General features: G+C 43.6%; 1 protein-coding gene across 8 annotated transcripts in view; it reads right to left on the reverse strand.

Annotated features, from left to right (window-relative positions):
- Positions 1-1,942: 1,942 nt before the first annotated feature.
- Positions 1,943-14,259, reverse strand: part of LOC130272494 (uncharacterized) — a 41,141-nt gene continuing 28,824 nt past the window's right edge. For 7 of the 8 annotated variants that reach the window (XM_056518335.1, XM_056518342.1, XM_056518341.1 and 4 more), the window contains exons 4-7: positions 13,014-13,098; positions 5,814-5,956; positions 3,375-3,449; positions 1,943-2,005 (exon numbers count right to left, since the gene is read on the reverse strand). In XM_056518335.1, the coding sequence (XP_056374310.1) occupies positions 1,994-2,005; positions 3,375-3,449; positions 5,814-5,956; positions 13,014-13,098 (315 nt within the window). In that variant the 3' untranslated portion in view covers positions 1,943-1,993. Of the gene's footprint in view, positions 2,006-3,374; positions 3,450-4,277; positions 4,387-5,813; positions 5,957-13,013; positions 13,099-14,259 lie in introns of those variants that run through there. The other variant, XM_056518343.1, reaches the window with a different exon arrangement.

Consider the following 14,259-nt stretch of genomic DNA (forward strand, 5'->3'; position numbering starts at 1 on the left):
GGACGACATCTTCGGTGTTCCGACCAACGCTTCTCCGGTCCTGGAACTAATGCTATGGCCGTACCGGAGGAGCGGTGGTCGGAGCCCTGAAGTGGGGCAGTACACAGGCATACAGCCTCCAGCCATACACTGTATATGGATGGAGGCTGTATGTCTGTGGGGAACATTGCTGCGCCTAATGTGGGGGAACACTGCTGCGCCTAATGTGGGGGGAACTCTGCTGCACCTAATGAGGAGGGGGGGGGAACTCTGCTGCACCTAATGTGGGGGAACTCTGCTGCACTTAATTTGGGGGCCTCGTATCGACATTCACTCACGTCGCACTCCCAGAATTTAATGGCCGGCGTTACTACGTCCTGATGCCGGCCCTAGAGCGTGACGTGCGTGAACATCAAGGGGGGGGGGGGGGGGGGCCTCCATGTCTATTTTGCTTGGGGCCCCCAAATTCCTTCAAACGGCCCTGGATATGGATAGATACATAGATAGGAGATAGATATGAGATAGATAGATAGATAGATAGATAGATAGATATGAGATAGATAGATGGATAGATATGAGATAGATAGATAGGAGATAGATATGAGATAGATAGATAGATAGATAGATAGATAGATAGATATGAGATAGATAGATGGATATGAGGTAGATAGATAGATATGAGATAGATAGATAGATAGATAGATAGATAGATATGAGATAGATAGATAGATAGATAGATATGAGATAGATAGATGGATAGATATGAGATAGATAGATAGATAGATAGATAGATATGAGATAGATAGATAGATGGATAGATATGAGATAGATAGATAGATATGAGATAGATAGATGGATAGATATGAGATAGATAGATATGAGATAGATAGATAGATATGAGATAGATAGATGGATAGATATGAGATGGATAGATATGAGATAGATAGATAGATATGAGATAGATAGATGGATAGATATGAGATAGATAGATGGATAGATATGAGATAGATAGATGGATAGATATGAGATAGATAGATAGATATGAGATAGATAAATAGATATGAGATAGATAGATGGATATGAGATAGATATGAGATAGATAGATAGATAGATATGAGATAGATAGATGGATAGATATGAGATAGATAGATATGAGATAGATAGATAGATATGAGATAGATAGATGGATATGAGATAGATAGATAGATAGATAGATATGAGATAGATAGATAGATATGAGATAGATAGATAGATATGAGCTAGATAGATAGATATGAGATAGATAGATGGATAGATATGAGAATGATTACAGTAGATGCTGCAAGTTAACTGATTGTGCAATAGTTTGCTGTGAAAAGAGATGTTCTGCAGGATCTCTGGGCAGGGAACTAACAGGAGTGCCGTGGGAGAGCAGTAGGCTGGCTAGGAGGGTTGTGAGAGAAAGCAATGCATTCTGGGAATTGTAGTACTGAGCAACTACTCAACCAGGAAGAGCTGAACTATGACCCCCGACCCCCCCCCCATCGGATGGAGGAAGAATTGCCTGCAATGTGAATAGAGCCTAGGAGTAAACACATGGATCTCCCATAATGCACCATATATTTAGTATATTATTATACAAACCACAATGTAACAATATTAACTTATTTCACACGCTTTCTGGTTGCCCTTGGAAACAGTCAGCAGGTTGTATCTCCACCCGTTGTCAGACATGTGACCTCTCAGTATAGCCACCACACCCCCTGGTAAGAGGGGGCGAGCAACAGAGCTTCCAGTTCAGCTTTTTCGGAAAGAAAATGTGAGGAAATTCAGAAGGGAAGTTCATAGAAATGATGAAAGATTTTAAACATTTTACATCGATTTTGTCAGAGCAAAGTTTTAATTTGTTCTCAGTTTCCTTCCTGTAATTTATTTCACGGATAGAGAGGAATAAATACCCTATTGTCCGGTGTGTATATATATATATATATATATATATCTTCACTTCATTGGCTTTTTAACCCTTTCAAATGGATTAATTACATTCCTATAAAAATAATATAAAAAATTATGTTATAAATGTTATATATGTCTATATAAACTATACAATAATAAATAGCAAAACAAAAAAAAATTAAAAACAAACAAAACAGACTATACAATAATAAATAACAAAAACTGTATATATCTATATCTATATCTATATATATATATATATATATATATAGCATTGCATTTATCAGCAGATGTCTGCTCTGCAGGCTTCATCTCTAGTTTGCAGTTCTCCCAGAGCTGGTAAGTGGAGCTCCCCCCCCCCCCCCCCCCCCCCATCACCCCTGCATAGACTTGTATTGTTTGTCCTGCAGGCACAGGAGAAAGCTGAGCTGATTTTCAGAGAAGATTTGAGCAGTAGGGAAGGGGGGTTAAAGGGGTACTCCATCCCTAGATAAGTGGTATTTCATCCCTAGATATGCTTCTTTCTCCTGTTATCAAGCTTCTTCCCTTAAAGGGGTATGGCGGCCTGGATCCCCCGCGATCAGGCATGTTATCCCCCTATCCAAAGGATAGGGGGATAACATGTCTGATTGTGGGGGATCCAGGCCGGCATACCCCTTTAAGGGAAGAAGCTTGATAACAGGAGAAAGAAGCATTTTTGTCTAATAAGATATATAACAAAGTTTATATTTGCTTGTACTATTGATCTATATGATTATTCAGATTGTTCAGTGCCTTGTTGGCTGCATGAAAAGCAGATCTTGGAAGGTACTGGTTCTCCTGGCAGAAATCCATTTGGTATATGGAGTCTTACAGGCAATGCTTCCTGGGTAAATAATGCAAATTAACTCTCCTCTGGAGAAAAAAAAAAATAACTGTCTCTCCAACGCCACCTATAGGCAGCAAAAGACCCTATTATTATAAATGGCACAGGATAAGTGGGGGCTTCTTGAAACACTGGGGACAAGCAGCTAATGTCTTTGTCCTTCATCAGTGGTCTCCAAATCGTGGACATCCAGATGTTGCAACACTACATCTCCCAGCATGCCTGGACAGCCGGGAATACTGGGTATTGTAGTTTTGCTTTACCTGGAGGTCCACAGTTTGGAGACCACTGTCCTATATCATAAAATTCTATGATGTCTTTTTATATCTGGATAATTAAATTCTTTTATTTTTTATTTTTTTTATTTCTTTCTTTATTTTTAATCTGTACAATAGTGAATCCAAAAAAAATTCTCCTAAAATTCTCCTTCCAGGGGTTTGTCTGTCCCCAAATTGTTGATGGTTCAATTGAACTAAATGGAGCCAAGTTGTAATACTGTGCACAACTTGAGGACAAATGTGGCGCTGTTTCGAATATTTAAAAGGCAGCCATGTTTTTCTGGTCAAGGATAACCCTGTTTAAATGCAACACCCACTTGATTACTGGCAGTGAATTTTTCTTCCACCCGATCCATGAATGCGCTGTATACACCGCGGCGTCTTCTGTGTCTCTGAAATAGAGATAGAATGATGGGAGTTGTAATAAATACATGTGTAACCCCCTGGGATTATTGTTGTGTATTATCCTGCAATTACATTAAGTGTTCAGTAGATGGCGGACTGCACAAGCCAATTAACTGAGCAGTGACTAAAGCTGGGGGAAGTAGGAGTTTTGTGGACATGTGCTCTTGGCCATCTTGGATTTCTCAGTTGCAGCAGAGCAAGCAGAGAGAGAGAGAGAGAGAGAGAGGACACAGATGGACAGCCTGTGAGGGGTCCTGGTTCAAAGAGTTAGCAGGAAAGCTGCTGTGAGCAGTAAAGGGAACTTATAGGGATTATCCAGGAATTTTATATATATATATATATATATATATATATATATATATCTCAACTGGCTCAAGAAAATTAAGTAGATTTGTAAATGACTTCTATTAAAAAATCTTAATCCTTTCAGTACTTATGAGCTTCGGAAGTTGAGTTGTTCTTTTCTGTCTAAGTGCTCTCTGATGACACGTGTCTGGGGAACCGCCCAGTTTAGAAGAGGTTTGCTAAGGGGATTTGCTTCTAAACTGGGCGGATCCCGAGACACGTGTCATCAGAGACCACTTAGACAGAAAAGAACAACCTTAACTTCAGAAGCTCATAAGTACTGAAAGGATTAAGATTTTTTTTTATAGAAGTAATTTACAAATCTGTTTAACTTTCTGGAGCCAGTTGATATATATAAAAAAGTTTTTTCCTGGATAACCCCTTTAAAGCTGGACTGACCTAAATTAAAACATGTATAAGGGTAAACCTGAAACCCTTCTGCCCTGTCCCAGGGCACCCACAACTCACACCCTTGAGATCTGTTGCGGACATTTCAGAGTTTCAGCCAATTCCAAGTAATACTGTGGAGCAGGACTTTGTATGGGCCCCATCTGTTCAATGTGCACCAACTGAAGGTACCTAATGGCCGCTAGGGCGAAGATTAGAATGGGCTGTGGGTGGGTGGGCGAGATCTATATACACATTACATTTGTCTTATTTTGTGCTATTCTATACCAATACAAAGTTAGTATCAAGTTAGCTTTGTGTCAGTCATGTTATTTTCTCAGAGATTTTCCCAATGGGACCCTGCATTCATACCCCAGATGCCCTGTGCGGTGGAGGCACTTCCGCAGATATTTACCCCAGTTCCCAGGTAGCGGAGGCTCAGGATCAGCCTTGCAGAGCGGTGACAAGGGGACAGAACTATAGGTGGACAAAAGATACTATATAACAACCACATCCAGCAGCTCATCCAGTAGCTATATATGTTTTTTCACCCAGCTTTCTACATATCCTGAATGTGTTATAAATCAGCACTGTGTTAGTGTTTTGAAGCCATACCCCCTCTACCCAAGATTTCCTTCAGAAACAGCGCCACTCTTGTTCTAAGCATGTGTGTGGTATTGCAGCGCAGTTTCATTAAAGGGGTTGTCAAGAATTAGAAAAACGCTGCTTCTTTCTTGCAAAAACAGCACCACTCCTGTCCACAGGTCACGGATAGTACTGCAGCTCAATCCCATTCACTTCAATGAAACTGAGCTGCACTACCAGACACAACCTATGGACAGGGGTGGTGCTATTTTTGCAAGAAAGAAACAGTATTTTTCTAATCCTTGTAAAAAAACAAACAAACAAAAAAAAAACAGTTGTAATTCCACATACAACCTGAAGACAGTTGTGGCGCTGTTTTTGGAAAAAAAAACTGCTATGTTTTTTTAATCATGGATAACCCCTTTATCATGTCAGTCTTTACTGCTCACTTGGCATTCTTCTTCAGTGAAGTTTTGAAGATACAATTCAGTTTTGAGGGTTTTCATTAAAGGGGTATTCCGCCCCTAGACATCTTATCCCCTATCCCTAGGGGATAAGATGTCTGATCGCGGGTGTCCCGCCGCTGGGGACCCCGGCGATTTAGGTTGTGCCACCCCAGACATCCAGTGCACGGAGCAAACTTTGCTCCGTGCCGGATGACTGGTGATGCGGGGCGGAGGCTTGTGACGCCATGACCGTGCCCGCTCTTGATGTCATGGCCACATGCAAGTGTATGGGAGTGTATGGAAGGGGGCGTGATGGTCATCACGCCCCCTCCCATAGACTTGCATTGAGGGGGTGCGGCCATGACGTCACAAGCCTCCAGTGCTGCACCCGATGCTCTGAAGGAACACCAGGTGCGGCAGGGAGATCGCGGAGTACCCCTTTAACCATTGTTCTTTCTATTGGATCTATGTCTCATCAATTTCCGTTTGCTGTCAGTGAATGGAAAAAATATTCAAACAATGTCTTGAAAAAGAAAGGATACCCAATGTATCTTAGAAGGTTCCGGAACATTCCTAAAGCGGACTCACAGTATATGACGCGGACTTGGGCGGCCAGGGGCTCCGGGGCAGGATCAGCTGAGAGTCCCACTGTGGGTCGGCAGGCCTATGTAAGACGAAGCGTTTCACCCTCACCGTGCTCCTCTTGGCTTCTAGGGGGGGGAGGTCACACGCTGGAATATTGGGTGAAGAATTATCAGGTTAGTCTCGGGTGGTCTCTTCTAATCACCGGACCCTCGTGTATTAATAGTCATTGATATCACAACCTATGAGCTCTACTACACAAGTACGAAGACACTGACTGATACTAAAAGATGAAGCTGTCACCGACTAAGTCACATGATCCACAGCGAACGTTACCACAATACAAATAGGTGACAGGAGAGAATGAATAACAAGTAATAAAACTGCTACATGTCAATTACTACAAACATTTATTGCAATTATGTTTTGCTTCATTAATTAAATATGAAATTTCTCCATCAGTGTTTAACGCCTTAAGGACCAGGCCATTTTACACCTTAGGACCCGGCCATTTTTTGCACATCTGACCACTGTCACTTTAAACATTAATAACTCTGGAATGCTTTTAGTTATCATTCTGATTCCGAGATAGTTTTTTCGTGACATATTCTACTTTAACTTAGTGGTAACATTTTTTGGTAACTTGCATCCTTTCTTGGTGAAAAATCCCAAAATTTGATGAAAAATTTGAAAATTTAGCATTTTTCTAACTTTGAAGCTCTCTGCTTGTAAGGAAAATGGATATTCCAAATATTATTTTATTTTATTCACATATACAATATGTCTACTTTATGTTTGTATCATAAAATTGACGAGTTTTTACTTTTGGAAGACACCAGAGGGCTTCAAAGTTCAGCAGCAATTTTCCAATTTTTCACAAAATTTCCAAAATCACAATTTTTCAGGGACCAGTTCAGGTTTCAAGTGGATTTGAAGGGTCTTCATCTTAGAAATACCCCACAAATGACCCCATTATAAAAACTGCACCCCCCAAAATATTCAAAATGACATTCAGTCAACATTTTAACCCTTTAGGTGTTTCACAGGAATAGCAGCAAAGTGAAGGAGAAAATTCACAATTTCCATTTTTACACTCGCATGTTCTTGTAGACCCAATTTTTGAATTTTTACAAGGGGTAAAAGGAGAAAATGTATACTTCTATTTGTAGCCCAATTTCTCTCGACTAAGCACATACCTCATATGTCTATGTAAAGTGTTCAGCGGGCGCAGTAGAGGGCTCAGAAGGGAAGGAGCAACAAGGGGATTTTGGAGCGTACGTTTTTCTGAAATGGTTTTTGGGGGGCATGTCCCATATAGGAAGCCCCTATGGTGCCAGGACAGCAAAAAATACCCACATGGCATACCATTTTGGAAACAAGACTCCTTGAGGAACGTAACAAGGAATAAAGTGAGCCTTAATACCCCACAGGTGTTTCACGACTTTTGCATATGTAAAAAAATGTAAAAAAATTTCAATAAAATGTGTGCTTCCCCCCAAATTTCACATTTTTGCAAGGGTTAATAGCAGAAAATAGCCCCCAAAATTTGTAACCCCATCTCTTCTGAGTATGGAGGTACCCCATAAGTTGACATGAAGTGCACTATGGGCGAACTACAATGCTCAGAAGAGAAGGAGTCATATTTGGCTTTTTGAGAGCAAATTTTGCTCGGGGGCATGTCGCATTTAGGAAGCCCCTATGGTGCCAGGACAGCAAAATAACCCCCACATGGCATACCACATTGGAAACGAGACCCCTTGAGGAACGTAACAAGGGGTACAATGAGCATTTACCCCCCACTGGTGTCTGTCAGATCTTTGGAACAGTGGGCTGTACAAAATTTTTAATTTGCGCAGCCCACTGTTCCAAAGATCTGTCAGACACCAGTGGTGTGTAAATTCTCACTGCACCCCTCATTACATTCCGTGAGGGGTGTAGTTTCCAAAATGGGGTCACATGTGTTTTTTTTTTGTTTTTTTTTGCGTTTGTCAAAACCGCTGTAACAATCAGCCACCCCTGTGAAAATCGCCTCAAATGTACATGGCGCACTCTCCCTTCTGGGCCTTGTTGTGCGCCCCCAGAGCACTTTGCGCCCACATATGGGGTATCTCCGTAGTCGGGAGAAGTTGCATTACAAATTGTGGTGGGCTTTTTTCCCTTTTACCTCTTGTCAAAATGAAAAGTATAGGGCAACACCAGCATGTTAGTGTAAAAAAAATTTTTTTTTACACTAACATGCTGGTGTAGACCCCAATTTCACCTTTTCATAAGGGGTGAAAGGAGAAAAAGCCCCCCAAAATTTGTAAGGCAATTTCTCCCGAGTACGGCGATACCCCGTATGTGACCCTAAACTGTTGCCTTGAAATACGACAGGGCTCCGAAGTGAGAGCGCCATGCGCATTTGAGGCCTGAATTAGGGATTTGCATTGGGGTGGACATAGGGGTATTCTACGCCAATGATTCCCAAACAGGGTGCCTCCAGCTGTTGCAAAACTCCCAGCATGCTTGGACAGTCAACGGCTGTCCGGCAATACTGGGAGTTGTTGTTTTGCAACAGCTGGAGGCTCCATTTTGAAAACAGTGGCGTACCAGACGTTTTTCATTTTTATTGGGGAGGGAGGGGGGCTGTGTAGGGGTATGTGTATATGTAGTGTTTTTTACTTTTTATTTTATTTTGTATTAGTGTAGTGTAGTGTTTTTAGGGTACAGTCACATGGGCAGGGGGGTTACAGCGATTTTCCCACTGCGAGTTTGAGCTGCCGCGCAAAATTTGCTGCATCGCAAACTTGCAGCCTGATACTCACTGTAAGCCCCCTGCCCATGTGAATGTACCCTGTACATTCACAAGGGGGGGACCTCCAGCTGTTGCAAAACTACAACTCCCAGCATGCACAGTCTATCAGTGCATGCTGGTAGTTATAGTTTTGCAACAGCTGGAGGCACACGGGTTGGGAAACACTGAGTTAGGAAACAGACAATGTTTCCCAACCAGTGTGCCTCCTGTTGTTGCAAAACCACAACTCCCAAACATTCTCAGGCATGCTGGGAGTAGTAGTTCGGCAACATCTTTAGAGCCAGATGTTGCCGAACTACAACTCCCAGCATGCTTGGAGTTGTAGTTTGCAACATCTGGAGGACTACAGTTTGCAGACCACTACTACAGTGGTTCCCAATCTGTGCCCTTCCAGATGTTGCAAAACTACAACTCCCAGTATGCCAAAACTGTCCAGGCATGCTGGGAGTTGTAGTTCTGCAACATCTGAAGGGCCAGATGTTACAGAACTACAACTCCCAGCATGCCTGGACAGTAAGGACATGCTGAGGATGTGTAGTTTTGCAACATCTGGAAGGGCACAGTGGTCTCCAAACTGTGGACCTCCAGATGTTGCAAAACTGCAACTCCCAGCATGCCCAGACGCCAAGGGCTGTCTGGGCATGCTGGGAGTTGTAGTATATAGGGTCCCAATACAGCAATGCATGTCGCTTTACGACGACGTGCATTGCTGTAAAGGGCCCGACCGCGGCTGAAGATCTACTCACCTGTCGCCGCCGCCGCCATCTTCCCCGCCGGGATCCGGGTCTTCAGGGACGAGGTAAGTACCGGGGCCGGTCCCCAGCACTCCCCCGTCACCCGCCGCATCCTCCGGTCTTCCTCCCATCCTCTCCGGACTTCAAGGGGCCGGGCAGGACGGGAGGAAGTAACCGCCCCCCCCTCCTGCGATTGGTCGGTTAACTAACCGACAGATCGCAGGGTATAGGAGGAGGTGGCCGGCTTGCCACCTCGCTCCTAGGCTCCAGCATGGTCCTGGCTGTCTGTGACAACCGGGATCATGCGAAATTACCGGGCGGTCGGGTCCCAGAGACCCGATCAGCCCGGTATCGCCGCAGATCGCAAGGGCGATTTCCCTTGCGATTTGCGGCAATCGCCGACATGGGGGGCATACATGGCCCCCCTCGGCGTTTGCCCTGGATCCCTGCTGAAGGATTTCAGCAGGGATCCGCTTCCGATCTCCGCCGGGTGAGCGGCGGAGACCAGGAAAAGACATGACGTATGCATACGTCATGGGTCCTTAAGACCCAGGGTGTGATGGCGTATGCATACGTCATGGGTCCTGAAGAGGTTAAAGGGGTACTCCGCTGCTCACTGTCCCGAACACTGGAGCCGGCGCCGGGAGCTTGTGACGTCATAGCCCCGCCCCCTCATGACATCACATCCCGCCCCCGCAATGCAAGTGTATGGGAGGGGGCGTGATGGCCATCACGCCCCCTCCCATAGACTTCCATTGAGGGGGCGGGGCGTGGTGTCTTGAGGAGGCGGGGCTATGACATCACGAGCTCCCGGCGTCGGCTCCAGCATTTGGAACAAACTGTTCCGAACGCTGGAGCCAATGCCGTGAGCTGGTGACATCATAGCCCCGCCCCATTCAATGCAAGTCTATGGAAGGGGGCGTGATGGCTGTCACTCCCCCTTCCATAGACTTGCATTGAGTGGGTGGGGCGTGACGTCATGAAGGGATGGGGCTATGATGTCACGAGCTCCCGATGCAGGCTCCAGCATTTGGAACAAACTGTTCTCAGCGGAGTACCCCTTTAACTCCTTAAAGGGTTTTTTTTACCGATGGAATTTTTTATTTTTTTTCTTATGAACTGGTGCCAGAATGTTATACAGATTAGTAAATGAATTCTATTTAAAAAATCTTAACCCTTCCAGTACTTATGAGCTGCTGTATGCCCCAGAGGAAGTTGTGTACTTCTTTCCAGTCTGACCACAGTGCTCTCTGCTGCCTCCTTTGTCCATTTCAGGAACTGTCCAGAGCAGGAGAGGTTTGCTATGGGGATTTGTTCATACAGTTCCTGACATTTCCTGAGAGGTGGCAGCAGAGAGCACGGTGGTCAGACTGGAAAGAATCACACAACTTCTTGTGGAGCATACAGCAGCTGATAAGTACTGGAAGGGTTAAGATTTTTTGAATTGTTTACCACTGTAGTACCTCTTTAAGGACACAGCCAGTTTCATTTTTGCGTTTTTTCTTTTTTCTTTTTCCATCCACAGACCCATATGAGGGCTTGTTTTTTGCGTGACCAATTGTACTTTTTAAGGGCACCATAAAATTACCATAAAATAAAACGGCGCAACCAAAAAAATTATTATTTTGTGGGGAAATTGAAAAGTTGCAATTTTGCCACTTTTGTAGGGTTTTGTTTTTACGCTGTACACTTTACAGTAAAATGACAGGTTCTATTTATTCTGTGGGTCAATACGATTAAAATGATCCCCGTATTTACTCGCTTTACTATCCTTGTACAGCTTTAAAAAAAAATCCAACTTTTTAAACAAAATAAGTATGTTTTAAGCCCTATTCTGACCCCTCTAGCTCTCTCATTTTTCTGTATTCGCGGCTCTATGATGGCTCATTTTTTGCGCTTTGATCTGTAGTTTTTATCGCTACCACTTTTACATAAATTTAGCTTTTTTATCACTATTTATTATAATTTTCTGGGATGTGATGTATCAAAAAAGCAGCAGCTTTGAACTTTTTTTTTTTAATGTTTACGCCATTCATTGTATGGAATTATTAACATTATTGTCACAGCGAGCGCTCCGGTCATCGCCTCCGGACCGGAGCGCCCGCTGCCTCAGTCCTCAGTCCCGGTGTCTCTTGGTCAGTCGCGCTGACCGAGAGCGCGGGTTCCTCGGCTTCAGAGACGTGGCTGGCGTGGCGGCTGGTCCCCGTTCACGCCGCGTCCCTGCCCGGCTCACCTGGCTCTCGGTGCACTGCTCCCTGCGCTCCTGCATCCCGGCGCGCGTGGCTCCGCTCTCTAGGGCGTGCGCCGGCTTCAGCAATTTTAAAGGGCCAGCGCACCGGTAATTGGTGCACTGGTTCCTCACCTCCTACTGTGTCCTCCTTATATAAACCGCCTCCCCCTTCCTGCCTTGCTGGATCTTCGTGCCTTGTGCCTCTGAGAAAGCGTTCCCTACTGTGTTATTGCCTTTGCCAGTTGCTGAACCCGTTGCTACCGTATACTCGCCTGTGAACCCTTGTCGCCTGCCCTGACCTCTGCTACGTCTGACTACGCTCTTGCCTACTCCCTGTGTACCACGCTATATCAGCTGCCAGAGAGGTCGAGTTGTTACTGAGGGATACGACCTGGTAGTTACCGCCGCAGCAAATCCATCCCGCTTTGCGGCGGGCTCTGGTGAAGACCAGTAACTGCTTAGAACCGGTCCTCCAGTACAACCCGCGTTATCGCCTCTCTGGTCCGGAGGATCCACTATCTGTGCTGCCGGTTCGTGACAATTATATTTTGATAGTTCAGACATTTACGTGAATGGCAATCATTTTTAATTTTTTTTTACACTTATGAATAAAATAGGGAAAAGGGGTGATTTTCATTTTTTATTGGGGGAGGGGCTTTTTCAAATTTTTAAATCTTTTTTTTACATATTTGTTTTTTTTACATTCTTCCCCATAGGGAACTATCTATAGCAATCATCAGATTCCTAATACTGTTCAGTGCTCTGCATAGGCATAGCACTGATCAGTATTACCGGAAATCTTCTTCTCTGGTCTGCTCGATGTCAGACCAGAGGAGAAGACCCCAGGAGAGCGATGGAGGCAGGTGAGGGAACCTTCGTCCGCCATCTTGGATGATTGGATCCCCACAGCCGTGCTATGGATGATCAGATCAGCCATTTAAAGTGCTGCATTGCTACAGACCCCGTGACTGGTATTATTCACGGCATCAGGGGGGGAAATAATGGTGGACATCAGCGCGATTGCTCATGTCCGCCATTACCAGTAGATCACTGGCCCAGGTACTGGCGTCATGTATATGATGTAAATGTACATCCTGGTGCGAGAAGTCCCAGCGCATCAGGACATACATTTATGTCCATTGTCCTTAAAGGACAAGTCTCATGCTCAAAAACTTATCCCCATCGGAAGGATAGGGGATAAGTTTTAGATTGCGGAGGGTCCGAGCGCTAGGGCCCCTCGCGATCTCCTGTTTGGAGCCCCGGTACGCTAGCACAGGAGCGTGCCACTACCCCCGCCTGAAGCAGAGGCCGCCACGCCCCCTCCATATAGTTCTGTGGGAGAGCCGTTCAGCAATCTTCGTCTCTCCCATAGAACTATATGGAGGGGGTGTGGTGACCTCCGATTCGTGTTATCTGTATATATATACCGTATACATGACAATACTTACAGGAATTCAGAACTTGGGCTTTAAACTTGAGGTTAAATGGATCCCGGGAGTAACTTGTAGCAAAATCAGGGAAACCAGTCTGATACTACAGGAGGGAAGAGACATTATCATTAATATAAGAGACATCATCATTAATATAAGAGACATCATCATTAGTATAAGAGACATCATCATTAATATAAGAGACATTATCATTAATATAAGAGACATTATCATTAAAATAAGAGACATTATTATTAATATAAGAGACATTATCATTAATATAAGAGACATCATCATTAATATAAGAGACATTATCATTAATATAAGAGACATTATCATTAATATAAGAGAGATTATCATTAATATAAGAGACATTATCATTAATATAAGAGACAATATCATTAATATAAGAGACATTATCATTAATATAAGAGACATCATCATTAATATAAGAGACAATATCATTAATATAAGAGACATTATCATTAATATAAGAGACATTATTATTAATATAAGAGAGATTATCATTAATATAAGAGACATTATCATTAATATAAGAGACATTATCATTAATATAAGGGACATTATCATTAATATAAGAGACATCATCATTAATATAAGAGACATTATCATTAATATAAGAGACATCATCATTAATATAAGGGACATTATCATTAATATAAGAGACATTATCATTAATATAAGAGACATTATCATTAATATTAGGGACATTAACATTAATATAAGAGACATTATCATTAATATAAGAGAGATTATCATTAATATAAGAGACATTATCATTAGAATAAGAGACATTATCAATCCTCATATGGGGCTCACCCTTCTCTGTATGATATGGGGCTCCCCCTTCTCTGTATCATATGGGGCTCCCCCTTCTCTGTATTATATGGGGCTCCCCCTTCTCTGTATCATATGGGGCTCCCCTTCTCTGTATCATATGGGGCTCCCCCTTCTCTGTATTATATGGGGCTCCCCCTTTTCTGTATCATATGGGTCTCCCCCTTCTCTGTATCATATGGGGCTCCCCTTCTCTGTATCATATGGGGCTCCCCCTTTTCTGTATCATATGGGTCTCCCCCTTCTCTGTATCATATGGGGCTCCCCCTTCTCTGTATCATATGGGGCTCCCCCTTCTCTGTATCAAATGGGGCTCCCCCTTTTCTGTATCATATGGGTCTCCCCCTTCTCTGTATCATATGGGGCTCCCCCTTCTCTGTATCATATGGGGCACCCCCTTCTCTGT

Source organism: Hyla sarda, chromosome 5, assembly GCF_029499605.1.
Source record: "Hyla sarda isolate aHylSar1 chromosome 5, aHylSar1.hap1, whole genome shotgun sequence".
Lineage (NCBI taxonomy): Eukaryota > Metazoa > Chordata > Amphibia > Anura > Hylidae > Hyla > Hyla sarda.